Genomic DNA, 21680 nt, shown 5'->3' with positions numbered 1-21680 from the left:
TTAGGTTGGACATTAGGAAAGACTTCCTGTAAGGGTAGTTAAGTACAGGAACAAATTGCCTAGGGAGGTTGTGGAATCTCCATCATTGGAGGTTTTTAAGAACAGGTTAGACAAACATCTGTCAGGAATGATCTAATTATTACCTAGTCCTGCCTTGAGTGCATGGGACTGGACTATGACCTCTTGAGGTCCCTTCCAGTCCTATACTTTTATGATTCTATGATTCAGGGAAAACTCAGCAGAGAATCATTCTTCCATGCATAGGCGCTGGGCTATATGGGCTCATGGGGGACCAGGCCCCACCAATATTCTGGAAAGAAGGCCCAGCCCTACCAATGTTTAAGCCAAGAGTGCAACCAGAAGAGGGGATCCAGGTTACTTACTGGGACACCCCAAATTTGAGTGACATTGGGGGTATCTGGGCCAAATTTGAGTGGCACTGGGACCCTATGCACCAAGTATGCTGGAGGTATGGCAGGTATTTTTCTCCTAATTAAGGGTGTTCCACCCCCCTAGACTCCAATTATAGGAGGCGCTGTCCCTTGCACCCCTGACCTCTGGGCCCCCCTAAAAATTTTACAAATGCAGCACCTATGCTTCCATGTGATGGGATGATGACTATTGCCCTACGTCCCACTGTGCTTAAGTACATTTGCAACTGAACCCTATGTTTGCAAATTGGACTTCCAGCTGAGACGAATTAGTAAAATGGCAGCTCTTAATGGGAGACAGTAATTGAGATATTAAAACAGCAGCAGGCATTCGGGGGGAGGGATAGCTCAGTGGTTTGAGCATTGGCCTGCTAAACCCAGGGTTGTGAGTTCAATCCTTGAGGGGGCCACTTAGGGGTCTGGGGCAAAAAATCAGTACTTGGTCCTGCTAGTGAAGGCAGGGGGCTGGACTTGATGACCTTTCAAGGTCCCTTCCAGTTCTAGGAGATAGGATATCTCCATTAATTTAATTTAAATTTAAACAGATTTTGCAATTTCATATATTTTTAACATATTCATTTAAGATTAACATAACCTTAAAATCTGCACTGTGCCAACCCTGGAACAGAACAGAGAATCACAATTCTTTCTCTGCTCCTCCTTTTCTTGGAGCAGTTTACCTCCCCTGTACACCTGGCATAATACTTTGGCCAGTGAGTGACTGGGGCAGTCAGGGCTCCTCCCCATCCCTGTCCACTTGTTCAAAGTAGTGGAAGAGTAGCCTCTTCTGTCCTTCCTATGGCCAGAATCTAAATCTGAGCAGGACCAAAGAGAGGAGTAAGAGAGGGCCCTTTGCATGACTGAATAAGGCCAATGATAATCTAGCCCAGAGGTCCCCAACGCGGTGCCCGCGGGCACCATTGTGCCCGCGTACTGGCCGGCAGACGAGCATCCGCTGAAATGCTGCCAACAAGCAGCAACGTCAATAGGTGTCGCTGCCGAAATGCCGCCAATTTTCGGCGGCATTTTGGCGGCGATACCTCTGGATGACACTGCTTGTCGGCGGCATTTTGGTGGATGCTCGTCCACCGCCACGGTCCTCCGTGAGTTGTCGTCTGGTGCCTGCTAGACGAAAAAGGTTGGGGACCACTGATCTAGCCCTTAGTTACCTAAGGTGTTCGCATTAATCACTGCATTTTCCTTTAAAGGATAATATCCCAAAATGAATTGTTGGGGTCTCTGACCATCCTTTCCAGTGCACACATTACATCTGTTAAATGGAATATCTTCTATGGTATACATTGACCAGAGGTACAGATACTTAACACATTTGTAAAGGCTAGTGTAGACACCCCTATACATTTGTTCCAGGCTGGAAATGTTTGTACCTCAAATTAACAAGCAATCAATTAACTTGAGGTATACAAATTTACTGAAGACAATCCCCACATAGCTAGCTGTATCGGAATTAATTCAACCAAAGACAAGGCAATAAGTGTTGTCTAACCTGTTTCTCTCCTTCAGGCAATATACCATGTTTCTGAAGTGCCTGCACTGCTTGGTCTCTTTCAAAGGTCAAAGCAGACAGGACTGTTTCCATTTCACACAGCTTCTGTTCCTTCTCTTGTAGCTGAGCTGTAACCTACAAAACACAAAATTACTGTGTCTTAAGTACAGACAGTACAGAGCTATTAGAAGGGAGGAACAATGGTCTTCTGGTTCAATCACATGACAGGAAATCAAGAAACATGTGTTCTATTTCTGGCTCTGCCACAGACCTCCTGTGTGACCCTGAAAAAGTCACTTAACTTCCCTGTGCCTCAACTTCCTAACCTGTAAAAGTGACAATAATAATAATTTGCCTCCCAGATATTCATTAATGTCTATAAAGCACTTGGGATACAGAATGGTGTTATAAAACACCAGGATTAAAGTTTACTTTTTAAAATAGTAAACAGGTCACTTCGTTATACCCAGGTGGTTACTTAGCAACTGGCCATTGACAACCATCAACCAGTACATTCTGTAAAATCTCTGAACAAGAAGGTGTGTCTGCAATGTAGTCCATTCTACATGGGACTATACTTTAAAACCATTCAGAGATTGAAGCTGATGCAAAATCCAATGGCTTGCTTCATGAGCAGGGCATATTGCTGGAAGAATATGACACCAGTGCTCTGGGATCTACACTGGCTCCCCATTGGTTTCCAGGTGGAGTTTATGTACCTGAGGAATCACTTCTCTTTCCATGTCATACTGACACAGCTGGGGTGTTCAACCTGAACCCCTTTCATTAGAAAAGAGAAAAGGGTGGCTGGCAGAGTGTTCTCCATGAGGGCTCCGAGACCTAGGACTTGCTCCCCTCACTTGATCCAAAATATCCCAAATTTGGGTGACTTCCTGAAAACATTGCAAAATAAATCTGTTTGATAGGCTCTGGGGAGAGTTCTGAGGGTAAGCTTCCCATAATGATGAAGGAGTAGAAAAGAGTATTTGTAGGTGTCTGGCTGTCTGAATTCCTGTTGAAATGATTACTTTAATGCGGCTGGGATTTTATTTATTGTTTTATTAATGATGGTAAGGTGCCTACAGCTTTGGACAGGGTATCTTTTTTATTATTCTAAATCCAAGTAAGTAGTCCGTAGAATCACAGAAATGTAAGGCTGGAAGAGACCTCGAGAGTGATGAAACCACTCAGTACAGACCAAAGTCAATTTGATCTAATAATGACCTGGTCCCTTGCTGTTGACAGGCTCTGTATTAGATCCTCTGATTTCTGATATTGATTTCTTTCAGCATTTTCACAGCGCCGCTGCCAGTCCAGTTCTGCTTGCACTTTAGCCCGTTCCAGAATCTGCTCTCGTTCTGCTGCCAGAGACAGTTGCTGCTTATACCTATGACACAGAGGACCAGCGTGAATGTTTTTTTCCGTTCCCTGAATTTCTAGTTCAATTACTAAGAGACCATCGAACTGGGGAAACAACATAGTATGTCCAATATCTGAAGCTCTGGTGCTGAAGGGAGATTTTAATTACTGAAACATACAATGGGTAATTAACTAACATTTTGAACTCTGTAGAGGGCAACTTCTTGTTTCAAAGAGTGTGGAAGACAATCTGAGGAGAGGCAATTTTGGATTTTATATGTACTTGGAAGGGAGCTAATTAGGGTATTGATAGTAAAGGAGAACTCTTGCAGTACGTACCAATCAATTTGGTGAATTTACAAAACTGAGAAAGAAAATTATAAAGAAGTAGTTAGACAAAGTTACACCAATTCTATAAAGAACAACTAGAGAAATGAAGGGAACTATTGGACAAGGTCCCATGAACAGAAGTATTAATGGGGAAAGAAGTAAGTGAAGGATGGAAGATCCTACAGGATATTGTACCACAAAGGAGGCACAGAGGGAAGGCTAATGTGTCATGAAAGAAGATAGTTATGTATACAGCTGAAATGAATACTGGGATTATACAAGAAATGGAAAAAGGGAGTGTAGAGATAAGGTAGGAATATAGTATTCATGGATAGTAAATCAACTTGTAGAAATGAATTCAAAATGGCAAAAAAAATTGTTAGCTGAATGGGTAAATGAAATGAGAAGAAATTACAACCATGGAAAAAAAACTAGGTTGTGTGAAATAGAATACGACTCTGGTTAAACAAAGATGGAGATAACAACATAGAGAAACTCCAGGATGATTGAACTGTGATTTTTCTTCCATTTGTAATATAACAGAAAAGTAGAATGAGACACCTTGAGAATGGAATATAATTGATGCTCGGGTGAACCAGGACACATGGTTGATAGGGGAAAGTGAAAGAATCAGACTGAAGGGTGGGATTTTCCAGAACACTCAGCATTGACTAAATGCTGCTCCCACTGAAATCAACGCCAAAATTCCTATTGATTTAAATGGCACCAAGGGTAGGTCCAATCACTTGGAGTATGTCTACACTGCAAGTGGGAGCAAGCCTTTCAGTTCAGATAGACAGACTTACACTAGTGGGGGCATGAGCTAACGTGCTAAAAATAGCAGTGTGGATGCTGTGGCTTGGGCTGCAGCTCGGGGTCTCAAGCCCATCTGACCCCCTGGGTCTGAGCTAGGGTGGCCAGCTCATGTCTTCGCTGAAGCTGCAACCTCCACAGTGCTATTTTTAGGGTGCTAGCTTGAGCCCCCAGTGCAAGTCTGTCCACCTGGGCTAGAAGGCTCGCTCCCAGCTACAGTGCAGACATATCCTGAGAGCTTTTAAAATACCCACTCTAAATATTTATCCCTAAACAAAAACATTAAGGGGTCAAAGGTTTAGCAATCTCTTAGAATCCCTTACCTTTCTATATCCTGCTGGAATCTGGCCAATTCTGCCCTCAGCTTCACCTCCTCCTCATGCAATGACTGAATTTGAAGGTCTTTAGAAACAGTCTCTTTGGAGATCTGAGCTAGATGAGAATCCCAGCTTGTTTTCAGTGTTGTTAGCTCTCCTTGAAGCCTATACAAAGTATATAAAAACATATACTTCTACAAACAAAATATCTTTTTTCTTTTTAAGACAGCAAGCAAGTCTTATTCAAAGCAACTGATTCTATTAAATACATGTCTATTACACCTCTACCTCGATATAACGCTGTCCTCGGGAGCCAAAAAATCTTACCGCGTTATAGGTGAAACTGCGTTCTATCGAACTTGCTTTGATCCACCGGAGTGCGCAGCCCCGCCCCCCCCGGAGCACTGCTTTACCACGTTATATCCGAATTCGTGTTATATCGGGTCGCGTTATATTGGGGTAGAGGTGTATTATCCTCCTAAAAGTTACATTTTGCAAATATACCAAAGCAATATTAATATTATAGAATCATAGATTATTAGGGTTGGAAGGGACCTCAGGAGATCATCTAGTCCAACCCCCTGCTCAAAGCAGGATCAATCCCCAACTAAATCCCCAAATGGCCCCCTCAAGGATTGAACTCACAACCCTGGGTTTAGCAGGCCAATGCTCAAACCACTGAGCTATCCCTCCCCCCCCATATTAATGATGATTTCTCTAAAAACCACAGAAATTAATAGACTTTCAGTGAAGAGGACTGAGGACTGTTTTATGACAAATCTTTTTAAATATCATAGAAGCGCCCACTTTTTTGAGTCAGAAATGTGTGCTTGCAAATTGTGTACTATCAAATGTGTAGAAAAATGGAGGCACCCTAGACAAAAAGGCTCATGTTGTTCCAGCTGCAGTCTTCCAGGCCAAGGGAAGCCTTAAAACAGGCTCCTTAGCCAAAGAGGCTCATTTCTACCAGTAAGTTATTGTCTTCCTGAATTATGTCAGCTGTTATTTTCTCAATATCAGCCCACATTTCCAATATACACACAGCTCAGAGTCCATATGAGGAGGCTGACAAGAAGTTCAAAAAGAGGAAAGGATGGTAAATCCTAGGCCAGCAGAAAAGCCTCTGGTATTTACTTATCTTACCCTTTAAAGCGTTATTGTGGAGACCAAGCCCACTTTCTTCCCTCCTACCTTTCTTCTATCCTATCTCCACAACCAATATTAAATTTATCCCCAACATTCACCAGGGGATATGCTACTTTTCAAGAAACAACATGCCAGTACAGTAGTTGAAGGGGATCAAAAGATCCTAGTATGTCTTAGGATCGGGCACACAAGGGGGATGCCAAACCCAAAGGGCAAACACATCCAACACTCCCTGATCACCCCAATCCCAGACATGATGGGCACAAAACAAGACTAACTCCTAGATGAGACCATCCATCTCTGTGACTTTACCTGTGACCATCTCTCTGGAGGAGGGACACCTGGAGCATACAATCTGAAACTCAGGTTCATGCTGGTTATATGAAGATAGTAATAGTTCTATTGATGACCCATCAACAACTTAATATCAGCCAAGACACATGACCTCAAAGACTGTCAGCAGAATTTGGCTGGATGATTGTGTCAGTCATGTGCTGCTCATTTCAACCTGTCTTGATACATCACAAGCTCAGAGAGGGGAGAGAAGGTGGAATGACCATAGAATCATAGGACTGGAAGGGACCTCGAGAGGTCATCTAGTCCAGTCCCCTGCACTCATGGCAGGACTAAGTATTATCTAGACCATTCCTGACAGGTGTTTGTCAAACCTGCTCTTAAAAATCTCCAATGATGGAGATTCACAACCTCCCTAGGCAATTTATTTCAGTGCTTAAAAATCCTGAGAGTTAGGAAGTTTTTCCTAATGTCCAACCTAAACCTCCTTTGCTGCAATTTAACGCCCTTGCTTCTTGTCCTATCCTCAGAGATTAAGAAGAACAATTTTTTTCCTTCTTCCTTGTAACAACCTTTTACGTACTTGAAAACTGTTGTCATGCCCCCTCTCAGTCTTCTCTTTTCCAGACTAAAAAAAACCCAATTTTTTCAATCTTACCTCATAGGTCATGTTTTCTAGACTTTTAATCATTTTTGTTGCTCTTCTCTGGTCTCTCTCCAATTTGTCCACATCCTTCCTGAAATGTGGCTCCCAGAACTGGGCACACTACTCCAGTTGAGGCCTACTCAGCGCAGAGTAGAGTGGAAGAATTACTTCTCATGTTTTGCTTACAACAGTCCAGCTAATACATCCCAGAATGATGTTAGCTTTTTTTGCAACAATGTTACCCTGTTGATTCACATTTAGCTTGGGGTCCACTATGACCCCCAGATCCCTTTCCACAATACTCCTTCCTAGGCAGTCATTTCCCATTTTGTATGTGTGCAACCTATTGTTCCTTCCTAAATGGAGTACTTTGCATTAGTCCTTATTGAATTTCATCCTATTTACTTCAGACCATTTCTCCAGTTTGTCCAGATCATTTTGAATTTTAATCCTGTCCTCCAAAGCACTTGCAACCCCTCCCAGCTTGGTATCATCCACAAACTTCATAAGTGTACTTGCTATGCCATTATCTACTAAATCATTGATGAAGATATTGAACAGAATCGGACCCAGAACTGATCCCTGTGGGACCCCACTCATTTTGTCCTTCCAGCATGATTGCGAACCACTGATAACTACTCTCTGGGAATGGTTTTCTAACCAATTTTACGCCCACCTTATAGTAGCTCCATCTAGGTTACATTTCCCTAGTTTGTTTATGAGAGGGTCATTCGAGATGGTATAAAAAAAACTTTACTAAAGTCAAGATATTCCACATCTACCGCTTCCCCTCTATCCACAAGGCTTGTTACCCATCAAAGAAAGCTATCAGGTTGGTTGACACGATTTGTTCTTGACAAATCCATCCTGACTGTTACTTATCACCTTATTATCTTCTAGATGTTTGCAACTTGATCGCTTAATTATTTGCTCCATTATCTTTCTGGGTACAGAAGTTAAGCTGACTGGTCTGTAATTCCCCGGGTTGTCCTTATTTCCCTTTTTATAGATTGGCACTATATTTGCCCTTTTCTCATCTTCTGGAATCTCTCCCATCTTCCATGACTTTTCAAAGATAATCGCTAATGGCTCAGATATCTCCTCAGTCAGCTCCTTGAGTATTCTAGGATGCATTTCATCAGGCCCTGGTGACTTGAAGACATCTAACTTGTCTAAGTAATTTTTAACTTGTTCTTTCCCTATTTTAGCCTCTGATCCTACCTCATTTTCACTGGTATTCACTATGTTAGACATCCAATCACCACCAACCTTCTTTGTGAAAACCGAAACAAAGAATCATTAAGCACCTCTGCCATTTCTACATTTTCTGTTATTGTTTCCCCCCACCCCCACTGAGTAACGGGCTTATCCCATCTTGTAGCTATTTTGGCATTATAATGCTGGAAAAATATTACTAAAATTCCAAACAAAAAAACCCCAAATCCTAAAACCCCTTATTGTTTTTAAAAATATTAGTTCACATGAGAGTAGTACAATTTCTAAACTTATAATTTAGCCAAATCAAAACAGATTTTACCAGACTATAAAAGTCCAACCTAAGGACTATATCCATGCCATATTTTAACTTTAACAACCTCTCACTTTCAACAATAGAGAGGTTAAAAAAAGTCTTAAATCTTTATGTTGGTAATAGCAAAAATACATTTTTTCCACTGGTTCTACTCTCAAAAACATTTTTCTTCCAAAATTCTATAAATACTCACCTTTGGTCAGATACAACACCTGGTATTTAAAGCAATCTTAATTAAATAATTGTACACTTTTTGATTCATATAAACAATGAAACACAACACTGCTCATGTAAGATATTCTGAATTCTATCTTCACTTGTATTTCACTGAACTAAGATGAATCAAATCACTCACTTTTCAATAACAGTGTCTTTCTCTTTCAAACAATCTGCATGCTTCCATTCCCTTCTACGCAGCTCCATTTCCAGAGTTTCATGACTTATTTGCAGTTCTCTTATCTGATTTTCCCACTTCTGTATTTGCTCAGCATGGACTTCTTTCACTGAAGCCAGTACTGCATCCTTTTCCTTGGCAAAACGATCTAGCACCTCATGTCTAGAAACACAAATATGCAAAATAAGGCCATTGTTTATTTGGGTTTTTCCCTCAAGTCCAAGATTTAAAATGAAGACACACATACCCCTAACTGATACAAAGTACAGAGTAAACTTGTGTATATAAGTGGGACTGACAAATATTTGTGTCACTTCTGTTTGCAAAGATCTGGAGAACTAAAAAGTCAAAGCTCTCAGAACAAGTACCAAAACCATTAGAGTCAAACTCATCTATCCATGGGATAGATTAAATATTTTCTTCAACAAAGAATGATACTATTCAAAGGAGCCAAGCAATCTGGAGTAAAATGACAAAAATATATTATATAATTTTAATGAGTTTAGCAGCCATTCGGCAAAGCACTTAAGCATGTGCTTACCCTTAAGTACGTAAAATAGCCCATTTGACAACAGTGGGACCACTCATGCTTAAAGTTAAGCACATATTGAAATGCTTTATTGAATCAAGGCATTAAACTTCAACAACATTAACAAAACTGTAACTTTCTTAATATGCTTTCTTAATTGACTGACAATATGCTTTGTTAACGCAGAGTTAAGGTTGCCCTGGGGTGTCTTGTGTCCTTCTGGAAGGTCAAATTCAGTTACACTCAAACCTCTAAAAAATAGGAAATGAAGAATTGAGGTACAAGTCCACACAACCTTAACTTTTCCCTCTTTGAGCAATGACCCAATAAACCCACCTACTCACACTCTGTTTTTGAAGACAGTGCAGAAGAATAAGGGAACAGGGCACAAGGTCATTGTAGGACAGGATCTAATGCTTTCTTTTTGCAAAAGCAAAACTTCTGCTTGGGTGAGCTGTACTTAACAGGAGTTACCTACACCTGTTCACTCAAATACTGAGCCAACTCCACAGAAACAACACCATACATGCTAAGTTTCCAGCCTCTTCATCGTTATGCACAAGATGCCATCTAACATTATACTTTCATTTACCCATCATTAAGCTCACAGATCATTCTCATATCCCACCTTGCTGCTGACTATCCCCATGGCAAGAAGACTCCTGGGCACCGCTAATGACACATGTCACACAGCTCAGTGCTGAAATGAAGCTAAGTGCATCCTTCAACGTACACACTCAACTCCTTCCTTTCATCACACACAAGGGGAGAGGGGCTCAGACCATTCGAAGGGCAAGGCCTCCCAGATTGCTTCATATCACAATCGCAGCTCTGCCAACCTTCTCCAACTAGTCCTTCTGCCATTCAATACAGCTACAGCTGACAGTGAATGCAGCTGTAGTGCATGCAGATATTTCCAAGTTACAGAGCTGGGAATAGAGTCCAGATCTTCTTAGTCCCAGTCCAGAGTTCTTTTTGCTAGGCCACATGGCTGCTATGTTATTCTTAAGTGCTCCTCCTCTCATTGTACATTTTGCTAGTTTAATGGGGATAATGGTCCTGCTTTGAAATGTTTGGCTTGTGTAGTTGCTGACAGGACCCGTGAAAGAAACGACAGACATGGTCTATGTGCCAAAATTTCAAAGTGCTATTATTTTAGATTTTTGACCGTTCTATGCATTTCATAAGTTTATTGCTCTCTTATGTTTAAATTTAATTCTCTGAGTAATGAGTTCTAAAATGCCTAACCTGTCCTGGCTGGAGTAATTATCCCTATGGTAACTTTTAAAAAAAGATATATCATATCTAGTTTTTTTGTTTCTAATGGTGGCACACATCCGCACATTACCTCGATATTGGTGCACATAACAAAATTCATTCTGCACATGGATGAAAAAAATTAGAGGGAACATTACCTATGACCCATCTCCATTCATCCCCTCCCAATCCTCATAATCCCCATTCCCCTCCCCATAGTCCCAAACCCCTCTCCCCTTTTTCCCCTAACTCCTTTGCCACCTACTGCCCCTCCCTTTCCAGGAAGCATTCACATGCTGCATTTTTTTCTCCTTTCTGAAAATAGTTTGAGCACCTTATGCAGTTTTTCATGCAGGAGTGAAATCTGGAAGGCCAAATCACACTTGGAGATGCAGCTAGCAAGAGATGTTAAGAGTAACAAGGAGGGTTTCTTCAGGTATGTTAGCAACAAGAAGAAAGTCAAGGAAAGTGTGGGCCCCTTACTGAATGAGGGAGGCAACCTAGTGACAGAGGATGTGGAAAAAGCTAATGTACTCAATGACTTTTTTGCCTCTGTCTTCACGAACAAGGTCAGCTCCCAGACTGCTGCACTGGGAAGCACAGTATGGGGAGAAGGTGACCAGCCCTCTGTGGAGAAAGAAGTGGTTTGGGACTATTTAGAAAAACTGGACGAGCACGAGTCCATGGGGCCGGATGCGCTGCATCCGAGGGTGCTAAAGGAGTTGGCGGATGCGATTGCAGAGCCATTGGCCATTATCTTTGAGAACTCATGGCGATCAGGGGAGGTCCCGGATGACTGGAAAAACGCTAATGTAGTGCCCATCTTTAAAAAAGGGAAGGAGGAGGATCCGGGGAACTACAGGCCAGTCAGCCTCACCTCAGTCCCTGGAAAAATCATGGAACAGATCCTCAAGGAATCAATTCTGAAGCACTTAGAGGAGAGGAAAATGATCAGGAACAGTCAGCATGGATTCACCAAGGGCAAATCATGCCTGACTAACCTAATTGCCTTCTATGAGGAGATAACTGGCTCTGTGGATGAGGGGAAAGCAGTGGATGTGTTATTCCTTGACTTTAGCAAAGCTTTTGATACGGTCTCCCACAGTATTCTTGCCACCAAGTTAAAGAAGTATGGGCTGGATGAATGGACTATAAGGTGGATAGAAAGCTGGCTAGATCGTCAGGCTCAACGGGTAGTGATCAACGGCTCCATGTCTAGTTGGCAGCCGGTTTCAAGTGGAGTGCCCCAGGGGTCGGTCCTGGGGCCGGTTTTGTTCAATATCTTCATTAATGATCTGGAGGATGGTGTGGACTGCACTCTCAGCAAGTTTGCAGATGACACTAAACTGGGAGGAGTGGTAGATACGCTGGAGGGTAGGGATAGGATACAGAGGGACCTAGACAAATTAGAGGATTGGGCCAAAAGAAACCTGATGAGGTTCAACAAGGACAAGTCCAGAGTCCTGCACTTAGGACGGAAGAATCCCATGCACTGTTACAGACTAGGGACCGAATGGCTAGGAAGCAGTTCTGCAGAAAAGGACCTAGGGGTTACTGTGGACGAGAAGCTGGATATGAGTCAGCACCGTGCCCTTGTTGCCAAGAAGGCTAACGGCATTTTGGGCTGTATAAGTAGGGGCATTGCCAGCAGATCGAGGGACGTGATCATTCCCCTCTATTCGACTTTGGTGAGGCCTCACCTGGAGTACTGTGTCCAGTTTTGGGCCCCACACTACAAGAAGGATGTGGAAAAATTGGAAAGAGTCCAGCGGAGGGCAACAAAAATGATTAGGGGGCTGGAGCACATGACTTATGAGGAGAGGCTGAGGGAACTGGGATTGTTTAGTCTGCGGAAGAGAAGAATGAGAGGAGATTTGATAACTGCTTTCAAGTACCTGAAAGGGGGTTCCAAAGAAGATGGATCTAGACTGTTCTCAGTGGTACCTGATGACAGAACAAGGAGTAATGGTCTCAAGTTGCAGTTGGGGAGGTTTAGGTTGGATATTAGGAAAAACTTTTTCACTAGGAGGGTGGTGAAGCACTGGAATGGGTTCCCTAGGGAGGTGGTGGAATCTCCTTCCTTAGAGGTTTTTAAGGTCAGGCTTGACAAAGCCCTGGCTGGGATGATTTAGTTGGGATTAGGTCCTGCTTTGAGCAGGGGGTTGGACTAGATGACCTCCTGAGGTCCCTTCCAACCCTGATATTCTATGATTCTATGAATTATCTGCTGTACTCAGATTACATTTCTCCTAAATTCTCGGCCTGGTGCTTGGGGGGGCGGAGGCTCGGGCTGTTGCTGGCGGTGTGTTGTAGGACCGGCATTTGGGGGCTGGCAGCGGCGGCTTGGCCCAATGTGGCTGAGGACGGCTGGGGCTCCTCTGGTTGGGGGGCCCCCTCAGGGCTTTTCCTTTTACGGGGGGGGAGGGAGGTGGTTGGGGCTCCGGCATGCGTGGGGGGGTAGGGGGGGTGCCTTGGGCAGAAGGGGTGGGGCCGGCGGGCTAGCCTCCCCAAAGCAGGGGTTCCCCTGCTGCCCATGGTGGCGACAAAGGGCTCTGCCTTGGGGGGAGGGGATAGCTCAGTGGTTTGAGCACTGGCCTGCTAAACCCAGGGTTGTGAGTTCAATTCTTGAGGGGGCCACTTAGGGATCTGGGACAAAATCAGTACTTGGTCCTGCTAGTGAAGGCAGGGGGCTGGACTCAATGACCTTTCAGGGTCCCTTCCAGTTCTATGAGATAGGTATAGCTCCATTTATTATTATTATTATTGCCTTGGCTCCAGAGACCGACATCACCCACTGCCTTCTGGGAGGCTTTCACGGCTGGCTTGCCCTCATCGGGAGCCTTTGTCGGGTCCATCGCTGCATGCAGAGCCGGCTGCAATGGGAGAGTCCTTTGCTCTCTGGAAGCTGGGAGCTGAGAAGGTGTTGACTGCGCCATCAGTCTGGGTTCCCTACCACTCCCTGGAATCGGTGGCGGATCCCTTAGGAGGGTAGGAGATCCCCTCGAGGATGTGCCCCCTTACAGCTCTGGTGTAGGCGGGTGGCTCGAGCAGTGTCCTTTGCCCAGTGCCCCTTGGTCCAACTTGTTTGGTGCCAGGTCCCGTTTCTTGGTCTTTTTCTTGGGCACTGGCAAAAGGGACCGGTGCCAGGTACAGCCCAGTGCTGGGGGTGCGCTTCTGAGGCTGGGCGAAGAGCAGCCTCCATGAGTAGGGTCCTCAAGCGAACGTCGCGTTCTTTCTGTGTCCTGGGACAAAAGTTCTTACAGATGCGACACTGTTCTCAAATGTGGGATTCCTCCAGGCACTTCAGACAGCTGCCATGCAGGTCACTAACAGGCATAGGCCTATTACAGTCAGCGCAGGGCTTAAAACCCAGTGACTGGGGCATGCCCCGCCAGGACCCTAGCTGACTAACTATGGTACTTAACAGTTTAGGGTTAGGGTTAATAACTAATCTACAATAAACCAAAACTATTTACATCTGGAACATGAAGTTCGAAGAGTAAAGAAACCGCTGACCACTTGCGAAGCAAGGGAAAGGTACTCTGGCCAACCACCACGGCCGGTAAGAAGGAACCAAGAGGGCGTAGGACTGGCCACGCCTGATATACCGACACAATGAGCGCGGCACTCAAGGGGGCATCACAGCCAACCCTACAGATACGGAAAGGCAAAAGTCTCTGACAACTGTGCACATGGGCACGCACATACCTAGAATGGAATCAACATGAGCAAGCACTCGAAGAAGAACTTCTCTTGTAAGCTGAATAATCAAGTTTTCATCATCATTTCATTTACCAATCTTCAACACCGAAAGAAGAATACACTTAAAGAGAGGCAGAGAAGGGCTGGCTAAAATTTAGGAGAAAAGACATGGCAAAAACATTCTGCTGAGTCAGGTGTTCCACAGCCATTACACAGTAGTACTTATTGATGGCAGGAACCTCAGAACTGAATAAGGAACCATATGAGTAACTGGTAGTGACAAATGAATACTGAAACCCTCATGAATTGATCTACATGCAATCTATTTGTTAAGATAGAACACTTATACAGGCTGTTGTCACACAGTGAAATAATGCTTCCTCAAACAAACATGTAATACTGAGAAATACAATACTATATATCAGAAATACTTACTTTCTCTGAAATGTTTCCTCTTCTTTTTGCCAGGTCTGGTATACTAAATGAAGTTTACATTCTAAATCCTGTATCCTAAATTAGCAAACATTGGGAAAGGAAGAAATAAGATTTATCAATTTTGTAACTGAAATTGTTATGCTTAGTTACAGCAAGGAAGGAAGATGGTGGGGATTAAGTAACTCAGAATAAGGAGAAGAAACCAGAAAAAGGTCAAATATTAAATGGCCAGGAAAGAAGGGATAAAGTCAGAAAGTGGACAATGGACAGAATTTAGAACAAGGTTGAAAGGTGGTTAGATATTTGAGAATGGGCATGTGGTATGACAATTTATTGCTTTCAGAGAGAAGTAAAAATGAAAGAGTAACAAGAAGAAGGGGCTGAGAATTATAGTGATATGTAAGAACTTGAATTAGACAAAATGTGAGACAAAGCAAAAGAAATGTTTGAGTTTGCTTCCTATGAATAAAGTGAGATGACTAGTAGCTAAGATGGGAACTGAAGCAAGAAAGAAGCTCTGGCAGTTGGCTTAATCAATTCCATTTGAAGTCAAAGCAATGATCTTCTAAAAAGAAAATAAAAAGGCACATTTAGGAGATCCATCTATAAAAATGACAGTGAATTTAAAAGGACATACAGTCTCTCTCTATTTATATTTATACCATGTTCTTCACTGAGGTGTTTGAGAGCCAGACCCTGTGAAGGGAGCCCGTTACAACAGGAGCTAATGAGATACAATGGCTTGAAAAAAAAAAAATCAGATGCACTTCTCTTTTTATAAAATGTATTGATTTTTAAATTAATGTCATTGTTTAAAAACCCACCTAATTTCCTTTTTTGACAGGATTACTGGGCTAGCAGATGGGGGAAAGCAGTAGACATGATATATCTTGATTTTAGTAAAGCTTTTGACACAGTCCCACATGACATTCTCATAAGCAAACTAACAAAATGTGGTCTAGATGATATTACTATAAGGAGGGTGAACAACTGGTTGAAAGACCATACTCAGTGATTCGCTGTCAAACTGGGACGGTGTATCTACTGAGGTCCCGAAAGGGATCAGTCCCGGGTCTGGTACTATTCAATATTTTCATTAATGACTCAGATAATGGAGTGGAAAGTATGGTTATAAAGTTTTCAGATAACACCTACCTAAGAAGGGGTGCACGTTGGAGGACAGGATTAAAATTCAAAAACAACCTTGACAAACTGGAGAATTGGTCTGAATTCAACAAGATGAAATTCAATAAAGCTAAGTCCTAAGTACTTCACTCAGGCAGGAAAAATCAAATGAACAACTATACAATGAGGAATAATGGGCTAGGTGGTAGTACTGCTGAAAATGATCAGGGGATACAGTGGATCACAAGCTGAATATGAGTCAACAGCAGCTGAGAAAAAGGCTAATATTCTAGAGTGTACTAACTGGAGTGTCGTATATAAGACATGTGAGGTAATTGTCCCGCTCTACTTGGCACTGATGAGGCTTCAGCTGTACTACTGTGTCCAGTTCTGGGCACCACACTTTAGGAAAGATGGACCAATTGTAAGCCTGTCTGTGTCAAAGTACTTTGCCCTTAAATTCATGCACAATCTACAGAGTTTACAAGCTCTGACAAACAGCTGGTTTAAGAAGTTTATGAAAGTAAAAATGTGATAATCTACACCAAGTTTCCACATAGCAGTGTGTGAAAAAATGAGGGACCAATCTGTAATATTTTTATGACGATTATGGGAAACTCCATTTGTTTGATTATGAGTGGGCGATAGCTATATGGAAGCCTAAGGGTTAACTCAGTTCTATGGGGCTCTGTAGGACTACAGGAAGGCAGACAACAAGTGTAGCTAACCCTAATCCCAATACTTAATATAACACAAGTGTCAATTCCTTTGAAAATTCACCCCCACCATGCTCTGATCAGCAAGCAGGTTGGTGACTCGGAAGGGGAGGGGGAAAGCCCAGGCAGGAACGTTCAACAAAGACATTGAAAGCAGTTAAAAACCTAGGTCCGGAGAGAGGAAGAAGGATGGAGGGTCTAAAGTAACACGGTTCCCAGATATTGGAGCACAAGGAATAAGTGCAGTCCGACCTGAACTGGCAAGGTAGGGCCAAGCTTAGGGAAGACAATACGCATATAAGCTTTTGTTATTTTTAATCCTGTTCTCTCTGTTCATGAAGTTCCTATGAATAAATAAACCATACTCTGTTTTGAGTAAGCTGTTTTCTATCAATGGGTTTACCAGCTGGTCAGAGGTCCTTGGGGGGGAAGCATATAGCAGGCCTGAATCCAGATGGGCCTGGTGGAGGTAAGTACAGCCGGTAAAACAGGATGTACTGTAACCTGGCGACAAAGTGGGGTGAACCATAGGGTTCCACTCTGAAAGAAGTGCAGGTATAGATGTGTCTCTTGGAAAGGGTGACCTCGGGAGAGAGACTGAGATAATGCTCAAACATATATTGCATGCCTGAACTATAACACAGTGTTTACAAATACTTTATACAAACAAAGAATTTTTTTAAAAAATTACACCAAATAAAGAATGCAGCAGAACTGGCCTAAAACCCACACTACCCAGAGACACTCTAGTGAGCACTCAGATCAATGGACATTTCCTTCTGTTGTGAATAGGATAGTATGTACTATTAGAGTAGGTGATTGTTTATACAAGAGGTATGAAGCTGCTGAGATTATAAAAGAGTGTGGAAGGAAAAGAAGGGAAGGGTGAATTAAAAAGTAGTTGCTCTTAATCATAGCTAGAGTTGTACAGTACTGAGCATCTTTCACAGCTGCAAGATCTTGAAGTTCCCAGTCCTTGCATTTGGCCTCTTTCTCCAACTTCAAATTAGTAGTTTCTGCTATTTGCAATGATTCTGCTGCTTTCATCCCAGCCTCTTTCAGAGCCTCCAGTTCTCTGGTCAACAACTTCACCTTTCAAAGGAGGAAACAAAATTAGAAAGTAATTACTCAAATTACTCAATATTAGAAAGTAATAACAAGGGCATAACAGAAGTATTTCAGTATGCTCCTGGCGACAGCAGGAAGGTTGTAATCCCCACCACATATAATCAGCATATCAAGAGAAACTCATAATATCTCAAGAACAACAAAATAATATCAGGGGCTAAAACTCTACCTCCTCCCTCTTCTCCTACCCTTTTTGAAATCAAAAGAGATTGCAATCCCTGCCTTAGGGCTGGATCATGAAAATGTATTCCTACTCCAGGAAGAGTTCTTTCTCTTCCCATCTAGGCACAAAGAAAAGGAGTACTTGTGGCACCTTAGAGACTAACAAGTCTAAGGTGCCACAAGTACTCCTGTTCTTTTTGCTGATACAGACTAACACGGCTGCCACTCTGAAACCTGTCATCCAGGCACAATACTTCCCTCTTTGATTTTGATTTTTTTTAGTTAGGATTTTTTTTAAAAGGTCAAAACACTTGCTTGGTCTAATTGAACTATTTTATAAATAGTAAAATGCAATAAAATACTAGAATAAATCTTATGGGTGAGATTTTCAGAAGTGTTTGGTACGTTGATTGGGATTAGCCCCAGGCCAACACTGAGCTCGTTTGAAAACCCACACTATGAGTGCAATCTCCACCCATTTATTCCCATTCACCCTCTCCCTTTTATACACCTCCCAAACACCCATTTTGTATCCTTTCCCCTCATTTATCTTCCTTGCTAACCCTAGACCCCTTGCATCTGAAGAAGTGAGTTTCTTACCCACGAAAGCTTATGCTCCCAATACTTCTGTTAGTCTCAAAGGTGCCACAGGACCCTCTGTTGCTTTTTACAGATTCAGACTAACACGGCTACCCCTCTGATACATTTTCCCTTTGGATCACCACTTAAAATTCCCTTCTTCGAAAAGCTTTTCAACAATGATCTCTACTTACTTCAGCAATGTGCCTCATTAATGAAAAAAATCTCCCTCAATTGCCTAAAGTTTGCATCATTATCAAATATATTATTTGTATCTGAAATGTGTTATCTATATTTGACTTAGAAAAGATCTTTGAGCTATAGACAGAGTGTCTTCCTCTATTTATACAGCACTTAGCACACTGGTGGCATTCAAATAATAAACTTAACATGAACAGATGTTGAAATGCACATATTTAGGTCAGCACTACAATTATGGACACAAACATACATAAATTTATAAAATAAGCACTCCTAAGTCAGAAAATTCCAAAGGTCAAGGTTTCTTCCACTGTATCAACTCAGCTGTACCACATATACTATCTATTTGATATCTATGTATTAATAAAAAACAATAATACATAAACGTTTAAATTCAACAAGGAAAACAGGAATAGGAAATACTACATATATAGTATGAACAAAGGCACCAAGTTAGCAGCAGCCAGACAGGGGCCAGAATTTGGCCCTTTAGCCTTCAAATTCAAAAGCCATAAATGATGAAACAAAAACAAATTTATAAAATATCTAATTTCCCCTTATTACTGTTATAATGATGTCCTAAACTCAATAAAGTCTGAGGAAGTAAAAGCCTTTGTCAATATCTATGCACAAGATGCTGTAACTGGTTTTGAGTGGTACCTATCTCATAAGCGCTTTAAAAAATTAGAACACACTGAAATAACTTGACACTGGTAACAAAAAGGGTACATCCAAGTGATGTTGAATTCATCTTTCTATTTAGATTCTCTGCATATTTCTTCACTAATAGTCAACAAACATCAATCTCATGAGATAGGCATTCTGGAGACTGACAGGTAAATTTTCTCACCAGCGTGCAGGAAGATTCTGTTAACCATAATGGAATTAAGATGCAACCCTCAAGTACCTTCAGTTTCTACTATCCTGGAAACAACTCATTCGGTCCACTAGTGAAGAAAGGAAGAGTGTGACCTGTCTATTTGTGTCACAGAATATATCAAACTTGGGATGATAGTAAAGTGTGTTTATTTTGTAGACAAAATGAAAGTATAGCTTAAAGACACAATTACCTTCAGTTCATGAGAAAGAACTAAATTACTCATTTCATCTGCCTGCCGTCTGAATGCATGTTCTCTCTTTTTAATTTCTGCATCAAATTCCACTAGCAGCTCCTGTAATGGATTACAGGGAATGGATTAATAATTGCATAAAGAATGGGAATCCTAATATAGACCATATGTCAGCTACCACTGTGTCTTAAACCATTGTGTCTTAACCACTGTCTTATCTAGGTTTGATTTGAGGAGAATTAGACAACAAACTGGCTAAAACATTGTGTCTGGGGTACAGTAATTCTCTCACCATTGCTTGCACCAGTGGAGCTATGCCAATGCTACAACAACAATGGGGAATTTAAAGAAAAAGCTCAGTGTAAAGAAGGTTCCTGTGTTACCTAAAATGGCATCTTCCATGTAATATTAAAGTCAAAACAATCCACAGTCGTAGAAAAGATGAAATTACCAAATGTATTTCTTAACTAAAAATGTACATATATTAAAGTCATATTCCTTTATAATAAATATTTATCCAACTATGCAACCTATAACTTTTGATAAGAAAATGTGAGTTTTGCTTTAAATCTTACTTGAACAGTGAAATAAACTATACCCCCATATGGATCCAAGAATGTGCTGTTTCTTCTAGTACTGTGGGCTTTTCCTTCTAGACCAGGGGTGGCCAACCTGTGGCTCTAGAGCCACATGCGGCTCTTCAGAAGTTAATATGCGGCTCCTTGTATAGGCACCGACTCTGGGGCTGGAGTTACAGGCGCCAACTTTCCAATGTGCCGGGGGGTGCACACTGCTCAACCCCTGGCTCTGCCACAGGCCCTGCCCCCACACCACCCCTTCCCACCCCTTCCCCGGAGCCTGCTGTGCCCTCACTCCTCCCCCCACAGAGCCTCCTGCATGCCATGAAACAGCTGATCGGGAGGGGAGGAAGGGGGAGGCGCTGATCAGCCGGGCTGCCGGTGGGTGGGAGGCTCTGGGAACTGGGGTGAGGGGTGCTGATGGGGGGGTGCTGATGTATTACTGTGGCTCTTTGGAAAAGTACATTAGTAAATATTGGCTCCTTCTCAGGCTCAGGTTGGCCACCCCTGTTCTAGACATATGAATTGTCAAAAAACAAGCAATAACCTCAAACTACTACTGACAATAAATCAAGTAGACTACAAGTTGCGAAAACACAGAATAAATTATTTCAGCATAATTTTTTTGGTCATACTGTGTATTAAGGTTCCATTTATAAATAGTTTATAAAGGGATAATAACTGTTAAATTTTAACAGACATGAATAGTGTGTGTTATAGATGGTTATAATCATATCAGTAAAGGAGTTACAAATGGTTATACACAATCTAGTGACCTGTTGGACTTCATAATAATCTATGACAATTAATAAATGATAAATGTGTTTTAATCAATATTTTATAAATGCAACTTGATAGTAAAGTGTGACCATTTTTTCTATTCTTGCATAAATTAGATGTTATTCTAGTTACTTGAACTATGAATACTACCAGAAAAATCTAAATTTTCAGAAAATTTGGCACAAATACAACTGGAGAATTGAAGCAATGAGAGGAGTCAGTAGTTTTACTGAAGTTAATAAAATGCCCCAAAACAACATGATCTTGATGGTGTAAAGAGATTCACTATAATATCATAAAATCATAGAAATATAGGGATGGAAGCATAGGGTGTGGGAACTAAGGGTGCATTGTGCGGGGTCCCGGCCGCCGGCCCTGTGCCCAGGGTTCTAGCACTGCCAGCCCCATGCCCAGGGCTCTGCTCCTGGCCCCACGCCCAGGGTCCCGGCTGCAGGACCTGCTCCCGGGGCTCTGCTCCCGCCTCCAGCTGTGGGCCCAGCATCAGCCCCCTTACCCCTGTCTAGGGTTACCATACGTCCTCTTTTTCCCGGACATGTCCGGCTTTTCAGCACTCAAACCCCCGTCTGGGGGGAATTGCCAAAAAGCCGAACATGTCCGGGAAAATGGCGGCTCTGCTCCTCCCCTGACTC

General features: G+C 42.3%; 1 protein-coding gene across 1 annotated transcript in view; it reads right to left on the bottom strand.

Annotated features, from left to right (window-relative positions):
• The window catches only part of CCDC57 (coiled-coil domain containing 57), a 110082-nt gene that overhangs the window by 68585 nt on the left and 19817 nt on the right, over positions 1 to 21680 (bottom strand). Inside the window, exons 3-9 of the mRNA XM_026654551.1 lie at positions 19673 to 19774; positions 17467 to 17624; positions 14692 to 14766; positions 8730 to 8930; positions 4764 to 4922; positions 3163 to 3325; positions 1939 to 2073 (exon numbers count right to left, since the gene is read on the bottom strand). Of these exons, the coding sequence (XP_026510336.1) occupies positions 1939 to 2073; positions 3163 to 3325; positions 4764 to 4922; positions 8730 to 8930; positions 14692 to 14766; positions 17467 to 17624; positions 19673 to 19774 (993 nt within the window). The remainder of the gene's footprint in view (positions 1 to 1938; positions 2074 to 3162; positions 3326 to 4763; positions 4923 to 8729; positions 8931 to 14691; positions 14767 to 17466; positions 17625 to 19672; positions 19775 to 21680) is intronic.

This window comes from Terrapene carolina, unplaced genomic scaffold, assembly GCF_002925995.2.
Source record: "Terrapene carolina triunguis isolate 2854851 unplaced genomic scaffold, T_m_triunguis-2.0 Scaffold192, whole genome shotgun sequence".
Classification (NCBI taxonomy): domain Eukaryota; kingdom Metazoa; phylum Chordata; order Testudines; family Emydidae; genus Terrapene; species Terrapene triunguis.
The sequence above is the reverse complement of the archived record's forward strand: the minus strand, read 5'-3'. Positions and strand labels throughout refer to the sequence as shown.